The 22,421-nt window shown below is 37.1% G+C and overlaps 1 protein-coding gene across 9 annotated transcripts in view; it reads left to right on the top strand.

Moving 5' to 3' along the window:
* Positions 1-22,421, top strand: part of REPS1 (RALBP1 associated Eps domain containing 1) — a 64,806-nt gene that overhangs the window by 3,346 nt on the left and 39,039 nt on the right. For 8 of the 9 annotated variants that reach the window (XM_034060329.1, XM_034060326.1, XM_034060328.1 and 5 more), the window contains exons 2-3: positions 12,800-12,923; positions 17,785-17,981. The exons of the other annotated variant lie outside the window; for it this stretch is intronic. In XM_034060329.1, coding sequence (XP_033916220.1) covers positions 12,800-12,923; positions 17,785-17,981 — 321 coding nt within the window. The remainder of the gene's footprint in view (positions 1-12,799; positions 12,924-17,784; positions 17,982-22,421) is intronic. 9 annotated transcript variants of the gene reach the window in all.

Genomic DNA, 22,421 nt, shown 5'->3' with positions numbered 1-22,421 from the left:
ATCCATATGCTTCTGCTGCTGCTTTTCTTTGTGAAGAGTCTAGTGCTTGTCCAGTGCTGTTGTACACTGGCATCAGGGGCTGATGTGGGAAGAAAATTAATCACAATTTTGTTTTGATTTAACTCTGTATCAGCTAACACTGGGGTTGAATGAATGTCAGTGCTGGTGCCCTTTCTAGAGCAATTGGCCATTTCAGCTGTGATCTAGCATGGATTTAATGGTAGCTTAAACTGGTAGAAGCTGGAGCTGGTTGGTGCTGGCACTGGCATTGATTTGAGCAGACAGTGAGCTGTTACAGGAAGCTTGTTCAGCCGAGAGAGAGTTAGGGGGTTTTGTTAAGTTATTTTTCACTTGACTCAGCTGCCTGAGCTCATGGCTCACTTGCCATGTGCATTAGTGCTTGTATTAACAAGTAGTATGACACAACACAAGTGATGCTGAGGAGCTGCCATCCATCCAGTAGATGTATTTCAGAAGCTTTCCTTTGATAAAATGTTTAGCTGCAATTTGTTAGGTGTATTCCAAAAGTGTATCTTCTAGGTTAGCTTCATACAAAAGAAGTCTAGTTGTCTCTTCTGGAGTGGCTGTGTAGTGTGAACCAGAACAGTGAGGGTGATCAGGAAATTGGCTTCATAAGCACATTCCACACCTGACCTAAAACCCTAACATAGTTATGCTATTGAAGTCAGTTCTTGGTACCTCTTTACTGGTGGTGAAATTGTTTGAAAAGCTACAGTCAGACATAAAAATGGATAGTAACATTCATTACTTGTCTGTGGGATTAATATAATAGCTGTCCCATTTGTTCAATTTGCAGGATTCTTTCTTGGGTGATTTAGTCACAGAATGTTTTATGAACTTGCAGTCTTTGCTTCTTGAGGTTTCTATGATTCACAACCAATCAGTTGTGTGTATGATACTCATCTGAAGTTTAGTCAAGGTATCTTACTTTAAAATGCAACAGTATTATAAAACAACAAATACAGGAATATTTGCATGTACTCTCTCTAGAATTAATGAAATGTCATTTTCAGTGTTGGCCTTGTGCAGCAGTGTTACCTGACTTCTAATTTAGTGTTAGAAAGTCTTTGAAATAACAGATGAGTTGGGTGATTATGCCCAGTTTCATCAATTACAGTAAAGCTTATTTTTGGCTCTTGTTAGCCAGTCTCAAGCATTTTTTTTAATTGCCTTTTTTTATTTTCTCAGTTTCTAAGGAGTCTTTACAGACAGATTATTTTTGATTATTTTGTCTCATTGGTGGGAAAAAATGGTCTCTGGTTGTCTACCTCAACTCTGTCTGAGTTTGCTGTCTTCACATCAGAAGTTGTAAGCAAGTGCATGCCTGTGATGCAGCTGCTTTGTTGTGAAGTTCAGACTCTTGGTGTAGAGCCTCGCTTGCTAGCTGCAATTTCTGCACTGTGCAGAAAAAAACAGCTAAGGTGCAAGCATGTGCTGCCTTCTGTTGTTCTTGGGGTGATAGCTTTTGGTAAACATAGGGAACAGACAACATGGAGTGTTAGTTTCCTCAGATGCCGGAGTTTGTCTGCTGGCATGTGGTGCAATTGTAATTGGAATTATAAACCATAGCCAGAACATGGCAAAACAAAATTCAGGGTTCTTGATTTAAAATGCTGGCCTCTTTGTTGAAGAGTGGGTGCCAAGAGAAAGGGATCTAGGAAAACAAAGTTGTTCACAAAGATTTTATAGTTGCAGTTAGTGTTTCAGTGAATTTTCCTACACAAAGGCTACCTGTTTATCAAATCAGTTGAGTTTACTAAATGCCAACTGCAAATGGAAGCTGAGCCAGGGCATGTGTAGGACTATCTATGTGGTGGAGACATGCAGAAAACTCAGCCTGGTTCTTGTTCATTTGCTGAATTTATTATCTTTTCAGAACTGGTGGAATAAGAAATTAGAGTCCCTATAGGAGGCCTTTGCCTTCCTTTCAGTGTTTTGGAGTATATTTAAAAATACGTGACTTTTTCAGATTATATAAAAAAAAAAGTCTGCAGTGTAAAAAGCTTTCCTCTTGTAATACTGACCTTTACCTAATCTGCAGACAAGCCCAAATCTTAAAAAAAATCAGTTTATTGAATGGAGCCCATATATTTGGGGTTTGTATTTTTTATTTCAAAATTTACAGCTTTTGCACATGACTTTTCAAAATAAAATTAATTTAGACTTCTGAGGCAATATTCACAACAGGTCATTATTAAGGCATTCTTGCAGTGTAGAAACATGTAACTGTACCCATCAAGTCTGAAGCTTTTTATGATTGTAATATTATGTAATTTATATAAAATTTTAATGTATTTAAAGCATGTTTGTACATACATTATGCTGTATCTCAGATCTTGTTTAGGAAATAAAGGGTTGTTAGAAAGCTGTTGTAAATGCAAACAGTGCCTGGGCCTCCAATTAAGAATATCCAATTTTTGAAGTATGTATTTTTTTCCCTTCTAATGTTACTGTAATAGAGTATTTTCCTTTCTTCTCAGTTGTGCTGTAAGTTTTATTTCTCTGTAATAATGCGATCTATAAGTAGTTTACTTTCTGCCAGTACCAGAAATGGCTTTTGGTCTACTTTGTATACTGTGAATTGTACTTTTGAGTTTTCTGGTAAAGTTTAGTTTAATGTTACCTTCATGGAGAGTATAGTGGGCTGCAAATTGTTTTCTCTTTGCAGTTAATTAGTTTGAGTAGTCTCATATCTCAGCAGCATTTAGTCAGAGAACAATCACTGTTGTTTGAAACAAAAGGGAAAATTAAATGGCAAAACTTCAGGACTGTAAATTAAGTCTGTTAGACTTACATTTGTTTTTAGCTGATTTCTCAGTTTAATTGGTTTTGAGCTTTTGAAATTGACTGGCATTCATTGTGTATAGTCACTTATATAGTAAATAATTCCTTTATAATTCCCTGTGCTGACACAGCACTTAGCTAATTTCAGGTATTACAGCTCAGCTTTGTTTGAAAACAGTTTCTTTTTTTTCCTTTTTAAATGTGCCTTCAGATGACAGCAGGGATGATTAATATCCATTCTGACATGACTGGATAGAATTCTAATGTCTATTCAGAAATATCAGGGCCTTTGGCAAATACAGCTTAGAATCAAGTTAGCTGTACGAAATTATGAATTGCAAATTTGATTTTTTTTTTTCATGTGAAGATGATTCTGTTGTATTAGAAGTTTTGAACACTTTACCCACTGCCTGTGAAAAATGGCAAATGTGCTTTCATCTTAGTCTTCAGTAAATATTACGGCAGATGCTGTAATATTGTAGGGCTTTGCTGGCAGTCTCTATTACTTTTCAGTTATAGTTGCTTTCAAAATACTATTTCTTACAAGTTTCACACCTGTTAGGTCATAAATATTTGCTGTTTAGATTAGTCCTGCTTGTAGAATTTCTAGACTTAAAATTGGAGTTCTGCTCTTTGCTTCAATGAATTTGAAGACAGAAGCGAGTGTGAGAGCAATATTATGACTCAGATTTTTCTTGCTGGTGCTCAAGCAATGATTAGTGTAAGAATATATTTCCCTTTTTTTATTTTTCCTTTACTGTGTCTTTAGATAATAAGATCTTTAGAACATTAAGCCAGCAGTGTAATTCTTTATAAGCTAATGTGCTGGGTTGCTGATCATTTTTGTGACTTGCTTGTTTTTCCAGCCGTTGTTGGTGTCTAAAGAGGTAAATTATCTCCTGCACTTGTTATACAAAAACCTCCACGTTATAACTTAGGCATGCTTGTCTAGGATGTATAGGGACTGTGTTTTGCTAGGTTAAAGGACTTAGAAAAGATGACAGTCTGACCTGAAATTCTGGATTTTTTGACTTCTGACATCTAAAATGCTCCTGAAGTATGGTAACAGAACAATGAGTAGACTCAGTTTCAAATTTGTCTTCAGTGGGTGACCAGGACTGAGCTATGTAACATGAAGCATTAAGTGCCAATTTATTCCTGCTTCAGACTATTGTTAATATTGTCAAAACGTTCTTACTGCAGTAGTGTGTACAACTTGGTTTGGTTTTTTTGTTTTGTTTTTTTTTTTTTTTTCTGAATTAGAATGCCTTAAATCGCTTAAGACCTAGTGTTAGCAGCTCTATACTGAATCTCAAATGTATCTCTGTAAACAAGCACTTCTTAGAACTTTAACTGACCTTTGTTTAAACTTTGATAGACACATTGTTAAGAATTGTAGGCCTTACTGGGAGGAGAGCAGTGCAAAGCTAAGTAACTAATTAACACTGGTCACATTGATGCTCAGAGGAAAACAGATTGAGATGGGAAAGTAGCATCAAATAAGGGGCATAGTAGGTAGCTTTAGGTACGCTTGTACGGAAGTGCTCAGGAATAACAAGACCAGATCTGAGCAGTCCTATTTAGCTAAGCTACAGCACATTCACTAATTCTGGGATCAGATAATGCCTTAATCTTCATATTACATTAGCAAAGAGAAGCACATGTTCATTTCTTACATTTATTCTGGCATATTGATGAGAGGTCATGTGTGTAGAAAATACCAAGAAAAGTAAGAAAATAATTATTAAGCAAGGAATATCAACTACTGGAATGCTTTGGGTATAAAGAGGTCTCAGAGGAATCAAAATGTCTACATGAATGCTGTTCCCTTCAGCATTTAGCGCTTAAGTCGGAATTTTGCAGGAAAAATATTCAACCTAATGCTGCATGGCAGGAGCTTTGACAAGTGGAATGTCCGTGTGACCTCCCTTTTACAATTTGTTATTGGAGTAATGATTTGAAATACTAAATATATTGTTGCTGCAAAATATCCCTCCAACGCTTGCTGCAGCTAGATGCTTTCTTGGTGCTTACATAGATACTTTGGCTGCTACTGGTTTTTTTTTGTTTTCAGAAGATACAAAGACTTGAGTGTTACAGAATCATGCTGGAGTCTCAAATTGTCACAGATTGGCTCAGGCATTCTTGCTAAAGTGTGTTTCTTCATCTCCTATTCCTTGAACTCTTCATGGCACCACTATGAAAAAGACACCTTTGTTTTGAGGGCAGTTCTTAGCAGCCTGATATGTGACTTATGTCATTTGCTAAGGAGAGCTTTGGGCAAGGTAAAGAAATCAGTTGGAGTTGTTAAGTGCTCTTGATGTGACATTCTGTTCAGTTACTGCGTTTCTGCTTTTTCTGCCCCTCCTTAATGCAAAGAACACAACTTTCTTGAGGCTGCAGTCTTGTAAGAAGTTTGGACTCAAATGAACAAACTTAATACCAGCCACATGTTCCCATGTGCCTTCTAGCTCCTGAGGTAGGTGTTGGTTGTACAGTAGACAGATTCAGCTTAATAATCACAATAACTTTTTGCTGTCTTACTGAGTTGAAGAATCGTACTGTGTGATCAGATAGATGAGCAACAGTTAGTGCTTAGGAACTGGCAAACTGGGAAGCTGAGAGCAGAGGAGGAAGGAGCTGTTTAGGTTAAGCAGTAATGTAAAATTGCATAGGAAGAGGAGACAGGTATGTGGAATATCTCCTTTTTTAAAAAAGAGCTTTTCTTTATGCATCAGGAATTAGAAATCATTCTTGTAAGTCCCCAGGCTGTCTTATGCTGCTTCAGTTTTTTTTTATTCCAGTTCTTCTTGCTGCTTTATTACCATTACTGCTTGCAAGGTACCTTTCTCATGAGCACCTACTCTGCTGGAAGAACAGCAGTAGAGATAATCTTAATGAAAGCAAAGAACAGCTCTGCCTAGAGGTCTTCCAGCTATGACTTTTTATTTGGGAGGATAGTAGCTGTGTTCTAGGTGAGTGTTCATCTGGCTGCCTGGTTTTTCCTTCATTGGTGCTATTGAACATGTAAAAAAGGAATATGCTTCTTTATTCTGTCCTCTTTTTGAGGTTATTTGGCAATAATTTTTTTATTGATCATAGTAAAGTAGAATGGCCTGTGGCTCTAGATCTTTGGAGAAATATCCTCTCTAATCAGTATCTTGGACTTTTTTATAGTTGCATGTAGTGCGCATCTGCCTCATCTTGATTGATGGTGGGTACTGTGTACTACCAAATCAAGAAGGGAACCACTGACCTCAGAGAGCTATGGTGCTCTGCATAAGAGGCTCTGCAGGTAAGATGCATGTGTGTGGGTTGTGACAGCTTTTGCAGGAGCTGTTATCAAGACCACAGACTTTGATTGCAAATGGAAAGATCAAAGCTGCTGCATTAGGAGGTGTCTGTTAGGCGAGGCTAATCCACCATGAACATATATGCTACCAGGAAAAACAGGAGATCCTGCAGACCACTTTGGGAATGTGTTGATGTCAGAAACTACCTAGAATACAGCTGGTTCAAAAGGTACTACAACAGATGAAAACTCAGTGTGGTTGGATGTTTTTTGGCAGTGGTGGTTTTGTGTGGAGGTGGGGTTTTTGTTTGTTTGGGTTTTTTGTTGTTTTTTAAATTTTTTTTAATGTGGTGTTCAACATTCATTTGTTATGTATTTTTCATGTGCCTGTGTAATAAATCAGAGTTTAAAGTTTTCAGTGCTTTTTGCTGCTTTATTAACAAAGTGAAAACATGACTTCAGATCTGACAACCCTTACTCAGGGAGTGAACACTCTTGTAAAACTGAGCCCAAAGTACAGAGGCAGAGTCATTTCTATGAGGCTTAAACATTGGGTCATTTTTTAACAGCTAATTCTTAATTTCTAATGTGATTCATTCTGAAATTTCATTTGATTGAAGCACATGTGTGTTTGAACCTGCAATGACCTGTGGAATGGGAAAGTTAAGTTCTGGGTATCTATAAGAGAGAATTAGTTGTCAGAGCTGGTAAGTATCTTTTTCCTTCTGTTGGTATTTCAGTAGTCAGCTTCCACTGTAGTTATACACTGTGTGAAAATCAAGGGCGGAGAAGTATTAGGAGAGGCTCAGACAGTAGGGGACTCTAAATAGTTCATTGCCAGAGAGTGTGTGTCATCTTGGAAGTCCTCCAATACTATTGGGTTTATTTCTTTAAAGGCCTGTGTTCTGAAGCCAGGTGTATGGCATTGACCGAGATCCATCTTCATGGAACTGTTAGTAAAACTTAAAAGGAAGACCTTACTATTCATTGCGTACTATTGGTTGTGCAACAAAGTGCAACAGTGTCCAAATATAACCTGTGCCTGGGAACTCTTAGTATCAATTAATTAACTATACTTACTAGTATGCTTCTGAAGTACCTAATAAGATAAATATACGCATTATAAGTAATGTTATACTTGCAGTTCAGCACATGAATATTTCCTACTTTACACATAGTGCATTAAATATAGCAGTTCTTGATATCTCCATAAATAGATTTTCCAAATGATCTTCAGATGGGGTAAGACTGCTTAAATGTTTGTCATATGCTGCTGTTAATGCTGAAAAATAGAATTCAGAGCAATACTCGGGCTGTTTCTTTCAGTGGCATTTTTTGTCCTGTCTTCAGTTTCTTTTCTTTGTATGCAACATGTTTGTGGAGCCATGTGGAGAACTGGGTTGGAGACTTGACTTGGTTAAAAATAGCTCATCAAAAGAAAGATCTTTGTCAGTTCTCTGTCGTGTTCTTGCTATAGAGTACTGTCAACAACTTTTGCATCTGACAAGCTACCTGTCAAGTGAGGTTTTCCTGAAGAAAACTGAAAAAATCTTGAATAACTAGTAAGTGTTGCTTTGACCAGTTGATGATAGGTGAGAGATTGTAGTTAGAAAACTATGTCAGGCTGTGTGGTCTTCAATTAGTGCGATAGAGATAAATGAAGTGAAAAGAACTGTCCTATTGAACAGTGATTGCAGAGTAGCAAGATTATAAGGTAACATTGTGAGGAAAGAAATGTATTCAACTTGTAAAAAAAGCACAGAGGAGCTTTTTGTAGGTTTTCAACAGGTAGTAATGGTCAGGGATTTTTTTCTGCTACAGTAGCAATGATTGGGAAGTATTTGTTTTTTAACTTCCCTTTTATACCCCCAGATTACAGTAAACTGTACAGATATGGTTAATTTGTGTTGTCTCTCAGCTGGGTGGGTACATGACTTCCAGAGAGCTCCTTTCTCAAAGAGCATATTCTAGTACCCACTTTGAGATTGTATTTCAATAAACTTGATTTGGAAAACATTCTGTCATATCTCTTTAATGCTTAAGTTTGTGAAGGGCTTTAGAATTCTTTCTAGAGTTGCTGCTTATGGGATACAGAATAATGTTGACATGATAGTGTGTTTAGGTTCAAACTGTGAATCAACATCAGTCTGTGATAGGTCACAATTTTATTAAATAATCTAAAATTGAATGCAGATGGTTATTTTAAATTTTTTAGCCTTTTTTTAATCTGAAGTAAAACAGATTTTTCAATGTATTTCTTGGTTTTCATTAAAAGGTTGTTGTCAGTATGCATGGTGAAACTTTAAAATCATGTACTGAGTACTAAAGCACAAGTATACTCATGGTCTGGTTTAATGTCAGTTTGTGTCAAGTACTGTTAAAGTGATGTAAAAACTTGTTTTGCACCTCTGGTGCATGGTTTATTTTTTATTATATATTTGTCTTTACTAGGTAGGTAGTGAGCATGTTACTTTATTTATTGTTTTGCCATTGAAGTCATCCCTGCTTAAGTACTGTTGTACTTTTGCATGAATAATGTTTGCAGATGATGGACTTGACTTGCCTTGTGGAAAAACCTGGGGGCAGGGGGACTGTGATGTTCTGGAACATACTCCCAGGGAGATTTTCTCAGTTCTGGAAGGGGTATTTCACAGTGCTTGATAGAGATGTGATTTGTTCCACATCACCTGGAATTTTTAAGGGTTCTCCAGTCTAAGTTTTTTTGGTTCATAGACCTTTCCAAGTTCAAGGACCTCTTATTCGAAACCTGTAAGAGTTCTAAAAGGCATGTGCTTGCAATGGTGCCTGTCGTCAACATACTCCTTCCTGTGCATGTCTGATCTGTGCCGACTCCTGGTATTGGTGGTGATGCTGTTACTTCTTTGCAGTATGATGACTGCAGTTTCATAATTTACTGCACTGAGATTTGTTTAGTTTGTGTTTTCGAGTGTTTTTTTTGGGGGGGAGTTGCATGGGAAGCGTTATTGGGTTTTGTTTGGGGTTTTTTATCAACAGCTTCTAGCAATTCTGGAGCTTCAGAGTTGTTGGCCTTAGTCCAGTTAATTGCAGTAGTGTGATATCAGGTTCCTTATATCTAAGGACATGAAAACAGTCATGGAACATTTTGTTTGGAAGGTAACTCTGCATTGCTTGAAGAGTTTAAGAAAATTCCTTATCTTCTCTCTTCCTAAAGAGATGAAAGCCCTAAACAGAAATCTTAGTGAAGCAATCCCTTGGCTTCTCTCTTTTTTTTTTTATCTCTTCTCCTCCCTTCCCCCATCAGTATAGCTGACTACCTGTTGAATGTTTAAATCCTCCTTCAAGGAGATTATAGGTAGATAATGGTTTGAGTATGCTCAAACATGCTGTCAGTCAGCAGGGGAGTCTCCACAAGCTTTTTGCGTTTAATAATTTTGCTCAACCTTCACTCATGTTTCTGATTAGGTTATATTCTGTGTTGGAAGTAGAGGACTCCTTTAGCTGTCTGTGGGTGGATCTGACAGCAGCTTGTTCAGTAGCAGAAGGACATTATTTTTTGTGGGTTAGTGTGCTTTTTCTGTATTCTTAGCTTTTTTTCTTTTCTTGATACTTACATCTGGTGTATTTTCTACATTTACATCTATTTACTTTGAATCCGTGCTCATCTTTCCTTTCTAATGCTTACCTGCTATGCTAGCTTAATTATTGATACAGTTTTTAACTGAAGTTTTTGTCAATCTGACAATACTGGCTAGCTCCAAAAGAGGTAATTTCTAGTCTAGCACTGGCTTTGAAATTACCCAAAGCCATTACTGCCTAATGATTCCGTAGGTTATAAATACCTATGTAATTGCTTGCTTTCATAAGAAGCTTTCCCAGAATCTGCTCAGTTATTCATCTGTCAGTGCTAGGTTGCTGGATCCACAGGTTTTTTTCTGTGTTGGGTGTAGTCAAGTATGTGGACGTTCATTAATCTTCCAGGATACAATGCTTTAAGAAATGAATTGTCCTTCCTGTCACACTGGTTTACATTGTTAGGTGTCTCTTGAATCTTCAATGCTTTAGTTCTGTAAGTTATTTAAACTCGGTGTTATTATTTTTGGCATGAGGAAGGGCACAGGCAGTTTATTTTAGACATTGATGCCTCAAATTTTTTGACTGTTTGAATTGTCACCTGTCAATTTACACTGTCACTCCTTTCTTCATGGCACTTTTTGTAGTCCAACCAGCCTGTTGAAACTAGCATACTGTATTCAACTATACTGAATTATTTTCTTTTAGTTAATGAATATTAGAAAATGCTCTGTTATCCCCTGACTTCTATCCAGATATCATGCTACAGAAATACTGTAATGGGAAAAAACAAATAAGACAGGTGCTGTAGGACACTGTGGGAAGTCTAATGCAGACATAGCCAAATGATTTAACTTGTCTAGCTTCTGTCCTACAGGATTTGAGCTCCATGTAGCCCTAGACTGGCTGATCCTCTTGGGACTTTTGTAGGACTGTTTGTCAACTTCCCACACCTTCCTGTGATAGCTGATACAACAGTTTATGTTCATGAGGTCCTAGAGTCCTGGTGCATGGTAAGGAAACATGCAGGGAGCTTTTTGTTGAGCTATAGTTAATAATCCCATCTGTTTGATTGTATGGAGTTACTGAAGCCTATTTCCTGTTTCAGCAGTGCTGGAGCATGCAGACTAACTTCTCGTGGATCACGTGGTTCAGTTGCTGTTACATGAACATGTAGTTGGCTTTTTCAGATGGAACATGTCTGCAAGCAGGGCTCTTCTGCCCTTCAGAACTGTGTCCTTTGAAAGCTGGGCAGTCTTTCAGGACAGCTTTCTCTAAACCCAGAAACGGTACATCCCAGTAGTTAGGAAAATAAGCAGATGTATCAAGAGACCAGGTTTGTCGAACAGGGAACTTATGACTGAGCTCTGTTGGGAAGGGTAGGGAGAGAAATTAGTGTCCATGAAGGTAGATAAGGCTGAGATTCCCAGTGCCCTCTCTGCATTGATCTTCACAGACAAGGTCTGGTCTCATAGGCCTTTGTGCCTAGAGATGGGTTGAGGGAGAGAAACTAGTAGTGCTACAAGAAAATTATGGATCTCTTGAGGAATATCAAGTTCATGGGATTAGATGGGATATTTCTGAGGGCAGAGAGAGCTAGCTAGTGTCATTGCAAGCGAGCTTTCTCTTGGAATAGTTGTGGAGATCAGGGGTGGACCTCAGTGACTGGAGAAAGACATGCTGCAGCTGGCTTCCAGAAGGGCAGAAAAGTTGATCTTGGGAGCTACAGGCTGGTCAGCTGCACTTTAGTACCTGACAAATTGTGGAACAAGTGCTTTGGAAGCCCTTTCTAGTCATATAACAGGCAAAACAGTAATAAGGGTTAGCAAGCATGGATTTACTGAGGGTACTTGCCAGACATTGATGTGCTGGAAAGAGTTGAACTGTGGTTGAGGAGAGAAAAACAATGATGTTGTCTTCCTTGACTTCAACAAGCCTTTCACCATGATTGTCCAAGAGCATCCTTGTGTTCCATTTGGAACATTACAGTCTAAATCAGACTGCTGGATAGGTAAAAAGACAATCCTTTTACTTGGAGAGTCTGATGTAGGATGTGTTGTGCTTAATATCTTATTGGTGATCTGGCACATGCAAGAATGCATCCTCAGCAATTTGCAGGTCTATAGTATGGAGGGATGTGCAGGCGGTATGTTAGAATACATAGCTGCTCTCTGCATGGACCAGCATTTTTCACAACTCGCAACAGAAGACTGAACCACCTTTCCATTATCTAGAACACCAGGGAAGAAAAGAGGAATAATACACCACTGCTTCTTTGTTGCGTTTCTTAAATGAAACAGCATCTGTGGCATTGTTTGGAGAACCTGAAGTTCTGCATTCTCCTCCAGTGCTTAATTCCATGCACATATATATGGATACTTCTTTCTGGTTTTATGAAGTCTTTATAGGTTTGTTTTATAAGTTCGAAGTTGAGCTATACCAAGCCTGCATCAGAAATGGCTAGAAGTTATCATTCATAATTGTCTAGCTTTTTAACTTGTTATAAATTCTAACCTCATTATTGAAATATTTGGGAGAAATTTGGAAGTAGACCACGTTTCTGACTTGGTCACTAACACGCCATTCAATTTTGTCTGAGAGTTATTTAGAAGTCTTCATTTGGTGTTTTTCAGTCATATCTGACAATATAATAAAAATGTTGAGTGCTGTTCATTTGTAGCTGCAGTTGCTGAAAACAGACAATATAGCTGCTATTGCTTAGCTAATTACTAGCTAACTAGCTAATAGAGACATAGGATGTTGGTTTTGTGTTCTTGGTGATTTGGGGTTCTTGTTGCTTGGGTGATTTGTTTGTGTTGTTGGGGGTTTATTTTTTAAGGAACATGACTCCAGTTATCCTCTTTCTGTCTCTCACGTCAACTCTGCAAAACATTAAAGCCTAGGTGAAAAAAAAAGGTGGATAATTGGAAAAAACCTAAGTTCTAGCATTGGTACTTCTGGTTGTGAGGAATTGCATACTCTGACTCATGTCACATATTTGAAGAATGCATGTGAAGTTGTTGCTGAAAGATTAGGAAGCTGTTATAAGCATTTAATGCAAGGCATGCTGGTCTTCAGTGTATGAAATCACCTCTGTAGAGCACTTTGTGTTTTAAGCTTCTTTGTACAAGTAACTGTGTTTTATTTCAGATCATGGAGCAATGTGGTGCAACAAGACTTGGCTATTTTGGAAGAAGTCAATTTTACATTGCTTTGAAACTTGTTGCTGTGGCCCAGTCTGGTCTCCCTCTAAGAGTGGAAAGCTTAAATACAGGTAAATCACAGAACTGAGGGGAAATGTAGTTGCTGAGCAGCAGCATTATTATATTTGGCTCACAGATTCTTGTAGAGTGAGCTGTAAATTAGTTGGGTATATCTTTTTATACACATTTCTGACTTAAAAATACACTGTGGAGAAACTATGAGGGAGTGTATTCTTACTGTGCAAAAAATGATGTGAAATACCTTACTCTTATTCAGTAAAAGTATTGTTCATCATGGGGTAAATGAGCAGCTACTACTGACCATTGTGTAGATAGGAGTTCATTCTGTAGATTACTAATGTGAGAACTTGTGTTCTGTGTCTTCTGAATAAAGTACTGATGGGAATAATGTGAATTGGTAGGAAAATAATGTTGTGGCATTTGCAGACTTTTGCAGTTGCTGAGCTTATGAAGCCTTGATTGCAACAAATGAAAGGTTGTTTTTCTGAAGTCATATTCCTTCACTCTTGGCCTGACAGTTTTCTCCTTTCTTAGCAGAGATGTGAAGACTGGTGGTTTAAGATTTATTTTTTTTTCTATTGAAAAACGTGACCTGTAAGAGATCTTTGAAGTCTGTTATCAGCCAAAACACCTGTTATCCTGCTTTTCAAAGGTCAGCTGTGGTTGAGGTAGTAAAATAGGAACAGGAAAAAGGTTTTAGGAAGATGGTTCAGAACAGCAGAAAGAGCTTTGATATGAGGGTCTGCTGTAGCCTTCAGAGTGACATAAGCGGATTCATGTCAGTGCTGCTCTGTAAGATGAAAAGAGACTTGGGGAGATGAAGTACTGAGGTTTAAGCCACTGTAGCTTTTTGCAGCATAGTACACGACTCAGAGCAGAAAAATACCTTACGAGCACAGCTTTGCATTGAGGTGACTTCCCTCACAGATTTTATGTCTGTAGAAAACATGTTATGATAGAATTGATATATGGTAGTAATTAAAGCTTAGGAGTTTTTGTCTTAAGCATCTACATTAAACAGTAGTTAAGGATTGTTAAAAGCAATCCAATAGGGCTGAAGTATTTGACAAAACTATAAAAAACCAAAGAGAATCATCATGTATACTTTTACAGTTATGTTTATTTGAGGATTGTACAAACAGTATGTGCTGCTTTTGTGAGTGGTTTTCTGGTTTTTTTTTTGAGAAGTGCATGGTTTCAGTCAATGTTTTGCTAGTGTTTAAGTTCCTTTCCATTCATAACCCACCCTGTGTTTATGAACCTTTTTTCCTGATGAGTATTCCCTCATTTTTCAGCAAGTTGTAGCAGAATGCCCTCGCATCAGAAAGTTGGAAAGGGTCCTTTGACTCTTAATATCTGATAGAAATGGAACTTTATATAACAAGTGTGGGATTTCTCATCATCATAGAATAGCATCATAGAATAGGGTTGGAAAGGACCTTAAGATCATCTAGTTCCAACCTCCCTCCCATGGGCAGGGGCACCTCACACTAAACCATATCACCCAAGGCTCTGTCCAACCTGGCCTTGAACCCTGCCAGGGATGAAGCATTCACAACCTCCCTGGACAACTCATTCCAGTACCTCACCACCTTAATAGTAAAGAATTTCTTCCTTATATCCAATCTAAACCTCTGCTGTTTAAGTTTCAACCTGTTACCCCTTGTCCTATCACTACAGTCCCTAATGAATAATCCCTCCCCAGCATCACTGTAGGCCCCCTTCAGATACTGGAAGGCTGCTATGAGGTCTCCACGCAGCCTTCTCTTCTCCAGGCTGAACAGCCCCAACTTTCTCAGCTCTTCTTCATACGGGAGGTGCTCCAGTTCCCTGATCATCCTTGTGGCCCTCCTCTGGACTTGTTCTAACAGTTCCATGTCCTTTTTATGTTGAGAACACCAGAACTGCACACAATACTCCAGGTGAGGTCTCACAAGAGCAGAGTAGAGGGGCAGCATCACCTCCTTTGACCTGCTGGTCACGCTGCTTTTTCATTGGAGAAGGCAAAGACTAAAATCTGTGTACGTAGCTTCTTTCAGAGTTTTTATGTGGTTTGTTTTAATGCAAGGTACCTTAACTGGAAGGAGCTTTTGTGTTTACAAAAAAAAAATCAGAAAAAACTTGAGGGAAGGAATTAATTCTAAGCTACAAAGCATGTTGCTGTAAAATTAGCAGCCATTGGAACTTTTATGATTTAATATGTTTTCTTGATTCACAATAATATTGGAAATAGTTGTAATGGTTTTTTGACTTCTAGGAATAATTTTCTGTAACTGGTTCCAAACCTACTAAATACATCAAGTACGATTGTCAGAACACTTATTTTTGCCCTAACTGTTTTTAGCTTTGGTTGTCTGTTGCCTTGGTTGCAGTGGTTCCAGTCCTGTCTATGAAGTTCCTGCTTCTAGAATGATTCACGTGTTGTGGCAGCTACTAAATAGCTAAAATAGAGCAGGCTGAAGAGTCATAAAATGATTCTAAGCTTGTGTTACCTTCCTTTGAAAACTGGCTCAGCAGGCTGGCCAGCTGGATTCTGCCCACAGTCCATCTCCATGAAGTCTGGAAGAGGAACTGTTAGAGCCATCCCAAGCTAAATCATACATTCCTTCTTTTTTCAAAGTAAACCAGTTACAATTAATTAAAGCTTATATTTTGGGACACCTACTTTCTAACTCTGCATTCTATGCATGCTTTATTCCATGATTTTTTTTTTTTTACTGTTATTCCCTCTGTCATCTTGTTATTTTTTCTCTTCTTTCTTCTTACTCTTTGGTTCATCATGTGTCTCTTCAGTAGATAGGAATGTGAGTTGCTGAGTGCAAACTGCAGTCAAATTTTGAGTACTAAGTCCATCCAACACAAGTGTCATCCAGTTGATTCTTGGTTAACTAAGTACTTTTTTGATTACTCAGATATGCAGTATAGTAAAAATACTAGTTTAATTATTCTGCTGCAAGCCTCTAAATCTGTTGTTCCTTTGCTGTCCCAGAAAATTTTCCTTCTGGGAAGTTGAGAAATTAATGAGCCAGTGTCTACTTCAAAGTAATGTTTATTTTCTAAGTATGGAGTTCAGTTTTTGGTGGAGGAAATTAACACAGATGTGAGCATAAAAAGTACAGAGAACTTTCTAATTTATTTAGTATCAATATTCTGTTCATAACAGTAGCAATCATTCTGTTGCATTTGTAATGGAGGGATTTCTGTATGGTAACAGATGTTGTGTTGAAATGAGGTTTTTCTGCTGTATGAGGAAAAGACAGCAGAGGTAAAAATGGCAAATTTCTATCGGTGATGTAGAAACTTAGTACAGAAAGACAAACCTGTCTATCTAGTTTTGTCTTTATCTAGTCTTGTTTTTAAAGAAGACTGTACAGTAACTTGTGTTCCTTCTGAGCCTTCTGTATTATTTTGTGAATTAGAGCTAGATAACGTACACCAAAACCTTGTGTTAGAGCAACTGGTTGCATAGATTTGCATGGAATTGCATAGATTGCCAATTGGGTGTTCTAGTGTCCATGTTTTATCCCCTGTTTTGTGAGCATACAAATTTTCACTTCTGTATGCAGTGAATTTTTCACTGTTTGTCTGGCTGTAGTTCACTGTTTAGTTAAGCAAATAATTTCCATAGTGTAATGCGGGGTACAGTGCTGATGTGAAAATTGACATCTAGGAATGAGGAAAGGCATCAGGAATTGCTTTAACAGTGTTTCCACACGATGGGTAGCCACAAACTTGGCAAAGAGGCTGTGTTGCATGCTCATTCCCTGTTTAGCATGTTGAATTGTGCTTAGTGACAGAGACTTAAATCACGAATTTATGTTCTTACTGAAGCGTTGTTCTTTAATGCTGCATACATTAAAGATGTTTATGGATACATAGTTGTTAAATGCTATGGATTCAAATTGCACTCTTCAGATACAAATCAGTTTAATGTTTAATTTTGATGTAATAAACTATATGCAATTTCATCTCAAATCTGTATAGAGTTGGTATTTTTTGACTTGACTCATTTTGAATACCAGAAGTAATAGATGTAAGCAGTCAGGAGAAATAAAACTTGAGCCATGCTTGTAAATTTGTTTTGTTTTGGAAAAATAATTTCCAAGTAAGCTGTGCAGCAAATTTTCAATTAATTTTTTATTCATGGTGGACCAGTAAGAAAATTGTTGCTGGGATTTGTAGAAATCATAGGAATCTTACAGTGAAAAACTGAAGACTTATATAGACTCATTTTTATATCAGGCTACTCTGAACCATGGTACATAAAGCTAAGGACCTCCTAATATATTTTAGAAAATTTACTTTATAGGTGTTTGTGACAAAGTATCTCAGTAAAAACCTAATTTAGCTTCTATTGTAGAAAGATGTACACTGATAGTTTAAGTGACACAGAGCAAAGTTGCACTGTTTGCAATAAGACGATATCTTGTGAATATAAACATGACATCAGATCACTAACAGATGTTGAATGCACTGTAGTATTTTAGCATTTGTTTTGCTGTGTGAAGACTCTAATTTTATATATGTGCTAGAAATGGTAGATAAATCTTGAAAATAACACTTTAATGATTAAATGTTGGCGAAACTAAGAAAAAATGAGCTAAATGCAAATTATTTGATTACTACTGCATTTAATGCAGAGTTGTATTGCTACACTTACAGAGCTATGCAAAGTCCTCTGTATACCAAACACCAGAACTTGAATAGCAGAATCATGGAACATAATGCAGAAAGAATATTTGTTTTTTCCTGGCTGGCAGATGCTGGAGCAGGTATAGCAGCAGTCTCAGTGTTTTAAGTAATCGAGGCATGTATGAAATTTTAACTACAAAACAGAACTGCATTTTTATTTTCAAGCATCATATTTCTGCATAGTAAATAGCCTGCTCTTCTTTTTTTATTTTTTAACAGTAAAGGACCTGCCTCTTCCCAGATTTGTTATGACAAAAAATGAACAAGAATCAAGGCATGCAGCCTTGTATCCTTCAGATGCTGATAACTCAGCTTCATATTCAGGTGTGATTCCTCCTCCACCTGGCAGGATACAAGTCAAAAAAGGCTCTGTGAGCCATGATGCAGTTCAGCAACGTACATCAACTGATCAACAGGTAAGTTAACTTAAACGATTAAATAGGACTCCTAATCACTACTTTGCTGCACAGGTGTAAATTTGATAGGACTTCTAAGCTTTGTTGCTTTCAAAGTAGTTTCTTAAATCATACTGATAAGTATTACATGTGAAGACCACATGCTTCTGAAATACTTGCGTGTAGGAGACTTTTTTTTATGAAGTCTTATAATCTGCAATTAAAGTAGTGGTGGTAATGGACAGAATTGATACAGAAAAGAAAAATAATATCTAAGATACAGCAAATACCAAATTGTAATCATTGAGTTATCAATTTCTTGTTTATTAGATCACATTGGCTTCCTGGTGATTGGAACAGCAGTACTGAATGCCTTTGAAGACTGATTTTCTAGTCCTTCAACATGTTCCAGTGCTTTTAAATTTTAAATACTTTGTTTAGAGATTTTTTTAGAAAAACCTCATAGTTACTTTTCTCTGCTGTACATTTTGTTGTTCAGCTATTTAATTATTAAATAGAGACAATGAGAATCTGAAATAAGTTTTCACATAGCTTTATATTGTGTTCTAGTGATGAGAAAACTGATTTCCTTTTGCTCACTGGTTCTTTCATCTTCAGTTGAGTAAATGAACACTAAAGGCATACAGCTCTGTGCCTCTTCATAATTCCTTGGGGTTTATAGTCTTTACACTCTCTCTATGGGTAATTCTTTTCTTATTGTCTTTTCTACAAGCTAGAACACTGAATACAAATATTAAATATTGCTTAGTGTATGTGTCTGTGTGTGTAACTGAAGGACTTTTTTTCCCATGGTATACTGTCTTTTGAGCTTATTTTGTAAAGAATTGAGGAATTTGCAAACATACCTTAATGCCTCTGGGACTCAAGGAGTAGCTCATAGATGTTTATTAATCTCTCTGGGAATAGCCCAAGGCTGATCCAACATAAAGAAAAAGCAAATTAGCAGAGGCAATCCAGAATTAGTGTTTGGCTGCTACTTTGTTTCTCAGAAACTGGAGATGGGAACTATAACAAAAGGAGGGCTGGCAGTATTTCTGAAAATAGCTTGTCATCTGGTTTTGGGTAGGTGTGTTTGAGAGACCTTCCAAGTGCTTCAGGAAGAATCAACAATTGCACATCTTGATCTGTTGATGGGGTTTTACTGTGGTCAAAATAGTGTTTTGTGTGCTTCCCTGGTGGTGCTGAATTTGTTTAGTGAACAGCTACAATTTGATACGGGTATCTGTATCAGATTGGTGTAACTTTAAAGTAACAAAAAAAAAAGACCCCCCAAAAAAACTGTGGTGTTTGAGGTCTTCAGTTTCTGGATAAAGAAGACACGTATTCACAAAGATATATAAGCATCCAAATTTCATTTCTCCCATCTTGTCTGACAAAAGCAGTGTGGTGTCTCTTACACACAAGTCTCTATAGGATCATCAGAAAAAAAAAGCCTCTGTAAGTTCTTCAAGAGATCTGGCCCAGAAAACAGTCTTGGAGCAAACATAATGGACAATACAGCATTGGGTCCAGCAGTTTTAAGTTATATTCATAGTCTAGAACATCAGGGACATATTGTCTGATTTTGCACCCTATTGTAAGCTGCATTTTCTGTGGCTGATTCTACATTTCTAACTGTATAATGAATCAATTGAGTCTAATATTTATAGATTTGGACAATGTGTTACAAAGAAGCTGAGAAAGAGACTGAGTCCAGGTTTCTTGTTTAACCACATAAATACCAATAATTGGGTTATTTTCCAAAAGGTGGATACAGCTTTTATACATGCTTTTGTATAAATTGCTGATCCAGTTGACTTTACCTAGAGATATCACTGAAATTTATAAAATCTAGAAAGAAGTTAAGACAGTGAATTCTCATTATATGCTACCTTTCTCAGTGATGAGGATGAGCAGAGCCAAAGTCTAAGAAATAAATTACTGCATGTCATTTTCCTAGGGATGACTGTTCTTTCTGCAGGAGTTCGAGTGTCAGAATTAAGATTGGATATGTCAAGTAGCCGGTTAGATATTCCATTAGTGAATTTGTGTTTGACTTTGCTTCTGCTTTTCTTAAACTGTTTACTGGCTTTGATAGTATTTCTGGCACTTCAGCATGCATTGATTTCATAAAATATTATGGCTGAAATATTGTTTGTATGAAATCAAAAGGTATCTTAATCTTTGTCTTTAAAAACTGCTTTCATTCATATGCAACTTCTGTATTAGTGAGATGTCATACATATGTTAGTATCTTATAATTACAAATTATTTATGTAAAGGAATTGCGCTTAGAGTATTGTCTACTGAAATGTCCTAGCTAGTACTGTTTCTTCATCATTAATTTGGCATTAATTTGGCAGCTCCCCTCAGTGAGCTTCACTTGGAGGCAGTATGTTAGAAAATGTCAATTAGGTTGTGTTTCCGAAGAGTAGCTAGCTATAAATGAGGTCATCTTTAAAAGTAAGCATGGGCTAAGTTCCTTTTTCTGTCTCTGTCCATTTCTGTGGAGGCACTTCTAGTTCATAATGGCTATGTACTATGTAAATATAGCACTGGCCAGAAGTTTGTCTTTTTAATATTGTTAGTGTTAATAGAGGATGACTGAAGTCATGCCCAGGTGTCATGGAAGCTGCAGAACTGATTCTAGGAGTCAAGCCAAATAATGAAAAATACCTTCACTTAGCAGGTGAAATGGTGACCAGGTGTTACAGTGAGATAAAACACTGGGAGAAAATATTTTATTTTTTTTCCTCCCTGCTGACATTCTCTCAAATAACAGAGGCTAAGTAGAATTGAACGCTTTTGCGGACTATGTGACATGTTGGCATAGATATATTAACCTTAGTGTATATAAATCTGTACTTTGGTAGTAGCAGCTATGCTATTTTAGGCCACTCTTAAGAATCTAGATTCTGTTGAGTTCTTGTACTTTCTAGGAAGAAATCCTTAGTAGAATTAGGAGCTGTTATTGTAGATGGAAGCTTTTTTGGCTTCTGGTGTGTTTTTTGGTGATTTTTTTTTCTGTTTGTTTGGGGTGTTTTTTGAAGGCATAAGACAAATGTATTGAAAACAGTTTCTTTAACAGAAGCAGTGATTTGAAAGTGTTTTCTGTCTTACAAGATACTTTCAAAAGCAATAAACACTCTCAATATCTGTTAGATACTGCCTTTGGATGTTTTTTGTTTTGTTGTTAGAGCCAAAATACCTCTTCCATTGTCTGTGAGTGTGATCTAGGTGTTGATTAGGCACTGCGTTAGGATACTTACTGGCTTGCCTCCACTGGCTTGCCTCCATTTTCCAGGAAAAGTGGACAGCTAGTTTTAATAGATGTTGAGGCTGTAACAGCTGAAAAATGTATATCTAGCAGATAGTTGTAGCCTGAACTGTGCTACATCCAGGTGAACATAAAAGGTAAAGCTGAAGGTACTCATCTACCTATATGTGCATCACACATAATAGTGGTGCTCTGTATTAATTTATTGCCATATCAGTGCAGCCTTGGGAGGGGACATTTCAAATTTGTCACCTGTAGCAATCAAAATTTGACCATTTCAGCTTTTCTAATTATGTGAACTGTGTGACTTGAAGATTTTGCCAGTAGTCCATTTCTGTTCATTTCTGTTTTGCAGATTGAACACGTAATTCCAGGCAAAAGATACCTGGCATTAAATAAATTGTTTAGGACCACAGAACTGGAAAAGACCTCTTGTTTTATTGAGTCTAACCCTCTATTATGCTAAACTGTATTAGATAATGAGTTTTTTAAAAATCGGGGTTTTGTCTTAAAATCACAACCTTTTATCCACACTGGCTTTGTTGGGGAAAAGTGTTGCAGAGCATTAGTAGGAATGTGGTGGGAATTCCCACTTAACTTTACTCAGATGAGGTAAAACCTATTATTTTAACAACTTTGTACTTAGTATTTGCTGCAGAACACTACTAGTACTTGGTAGAAAGCCATTGTATTACCCCCTAGCTTTGTTTTGCTTGACAAAACAATGCAGCATCTCAGTTTTGTTTCATAAAGTAGTTACTAGTAATCCCTATAATACTTCTGTGCCTTTGATCCAATTTGAATTTGTTCTTACTGAAAATATTTTAGTGGATTTGTATTTATTGTTCCAAATGAGATTTCACCAGTATTGGTACTCTACAAAATAGTATTTCTGTACTTCTACTTGACATCTTACCTCATATACCTTAGCAGCTGTGAGTAAAGCAAATCTGCCATATGACATAGTGGCTTGAGAGTTGACCTGTGCATCCACTCTTCTGTTTTCAGCTATTTGAGTCTTATTATGCACTTTCATATTAATTTCAACTATGCAAAAAATTGTATTTTATATTTTAAACTCAATAGTTTACTGTTACCTATGTTCTGAAAGGAACCCATCCATTTGCCTCCTTACAGTTGTCAGAATTCATCAGCATGCTATTTAGTGTGCGTAATCAGTTACC

Source organism: Melopsittacus undulatus, chromosome 3, assembly GCF_012275295.1.
Source record: "Melopsittacus undulatus isolate bMelUnd1 chromosome 3, bMelUnd1.mat.Z, whole genome shotgun sequence".
Classification (NCBI taxonomy): domain Eukaryota; kingdom Metazoa; phylum Chordata; class Aves; order Psittaciformes; family Psittaculidae; genus Melopsittacus; species Melopsittacus undulatus.
This window is presented reverse-complemented; position numbering and strand designations above follow the sequence as displayed.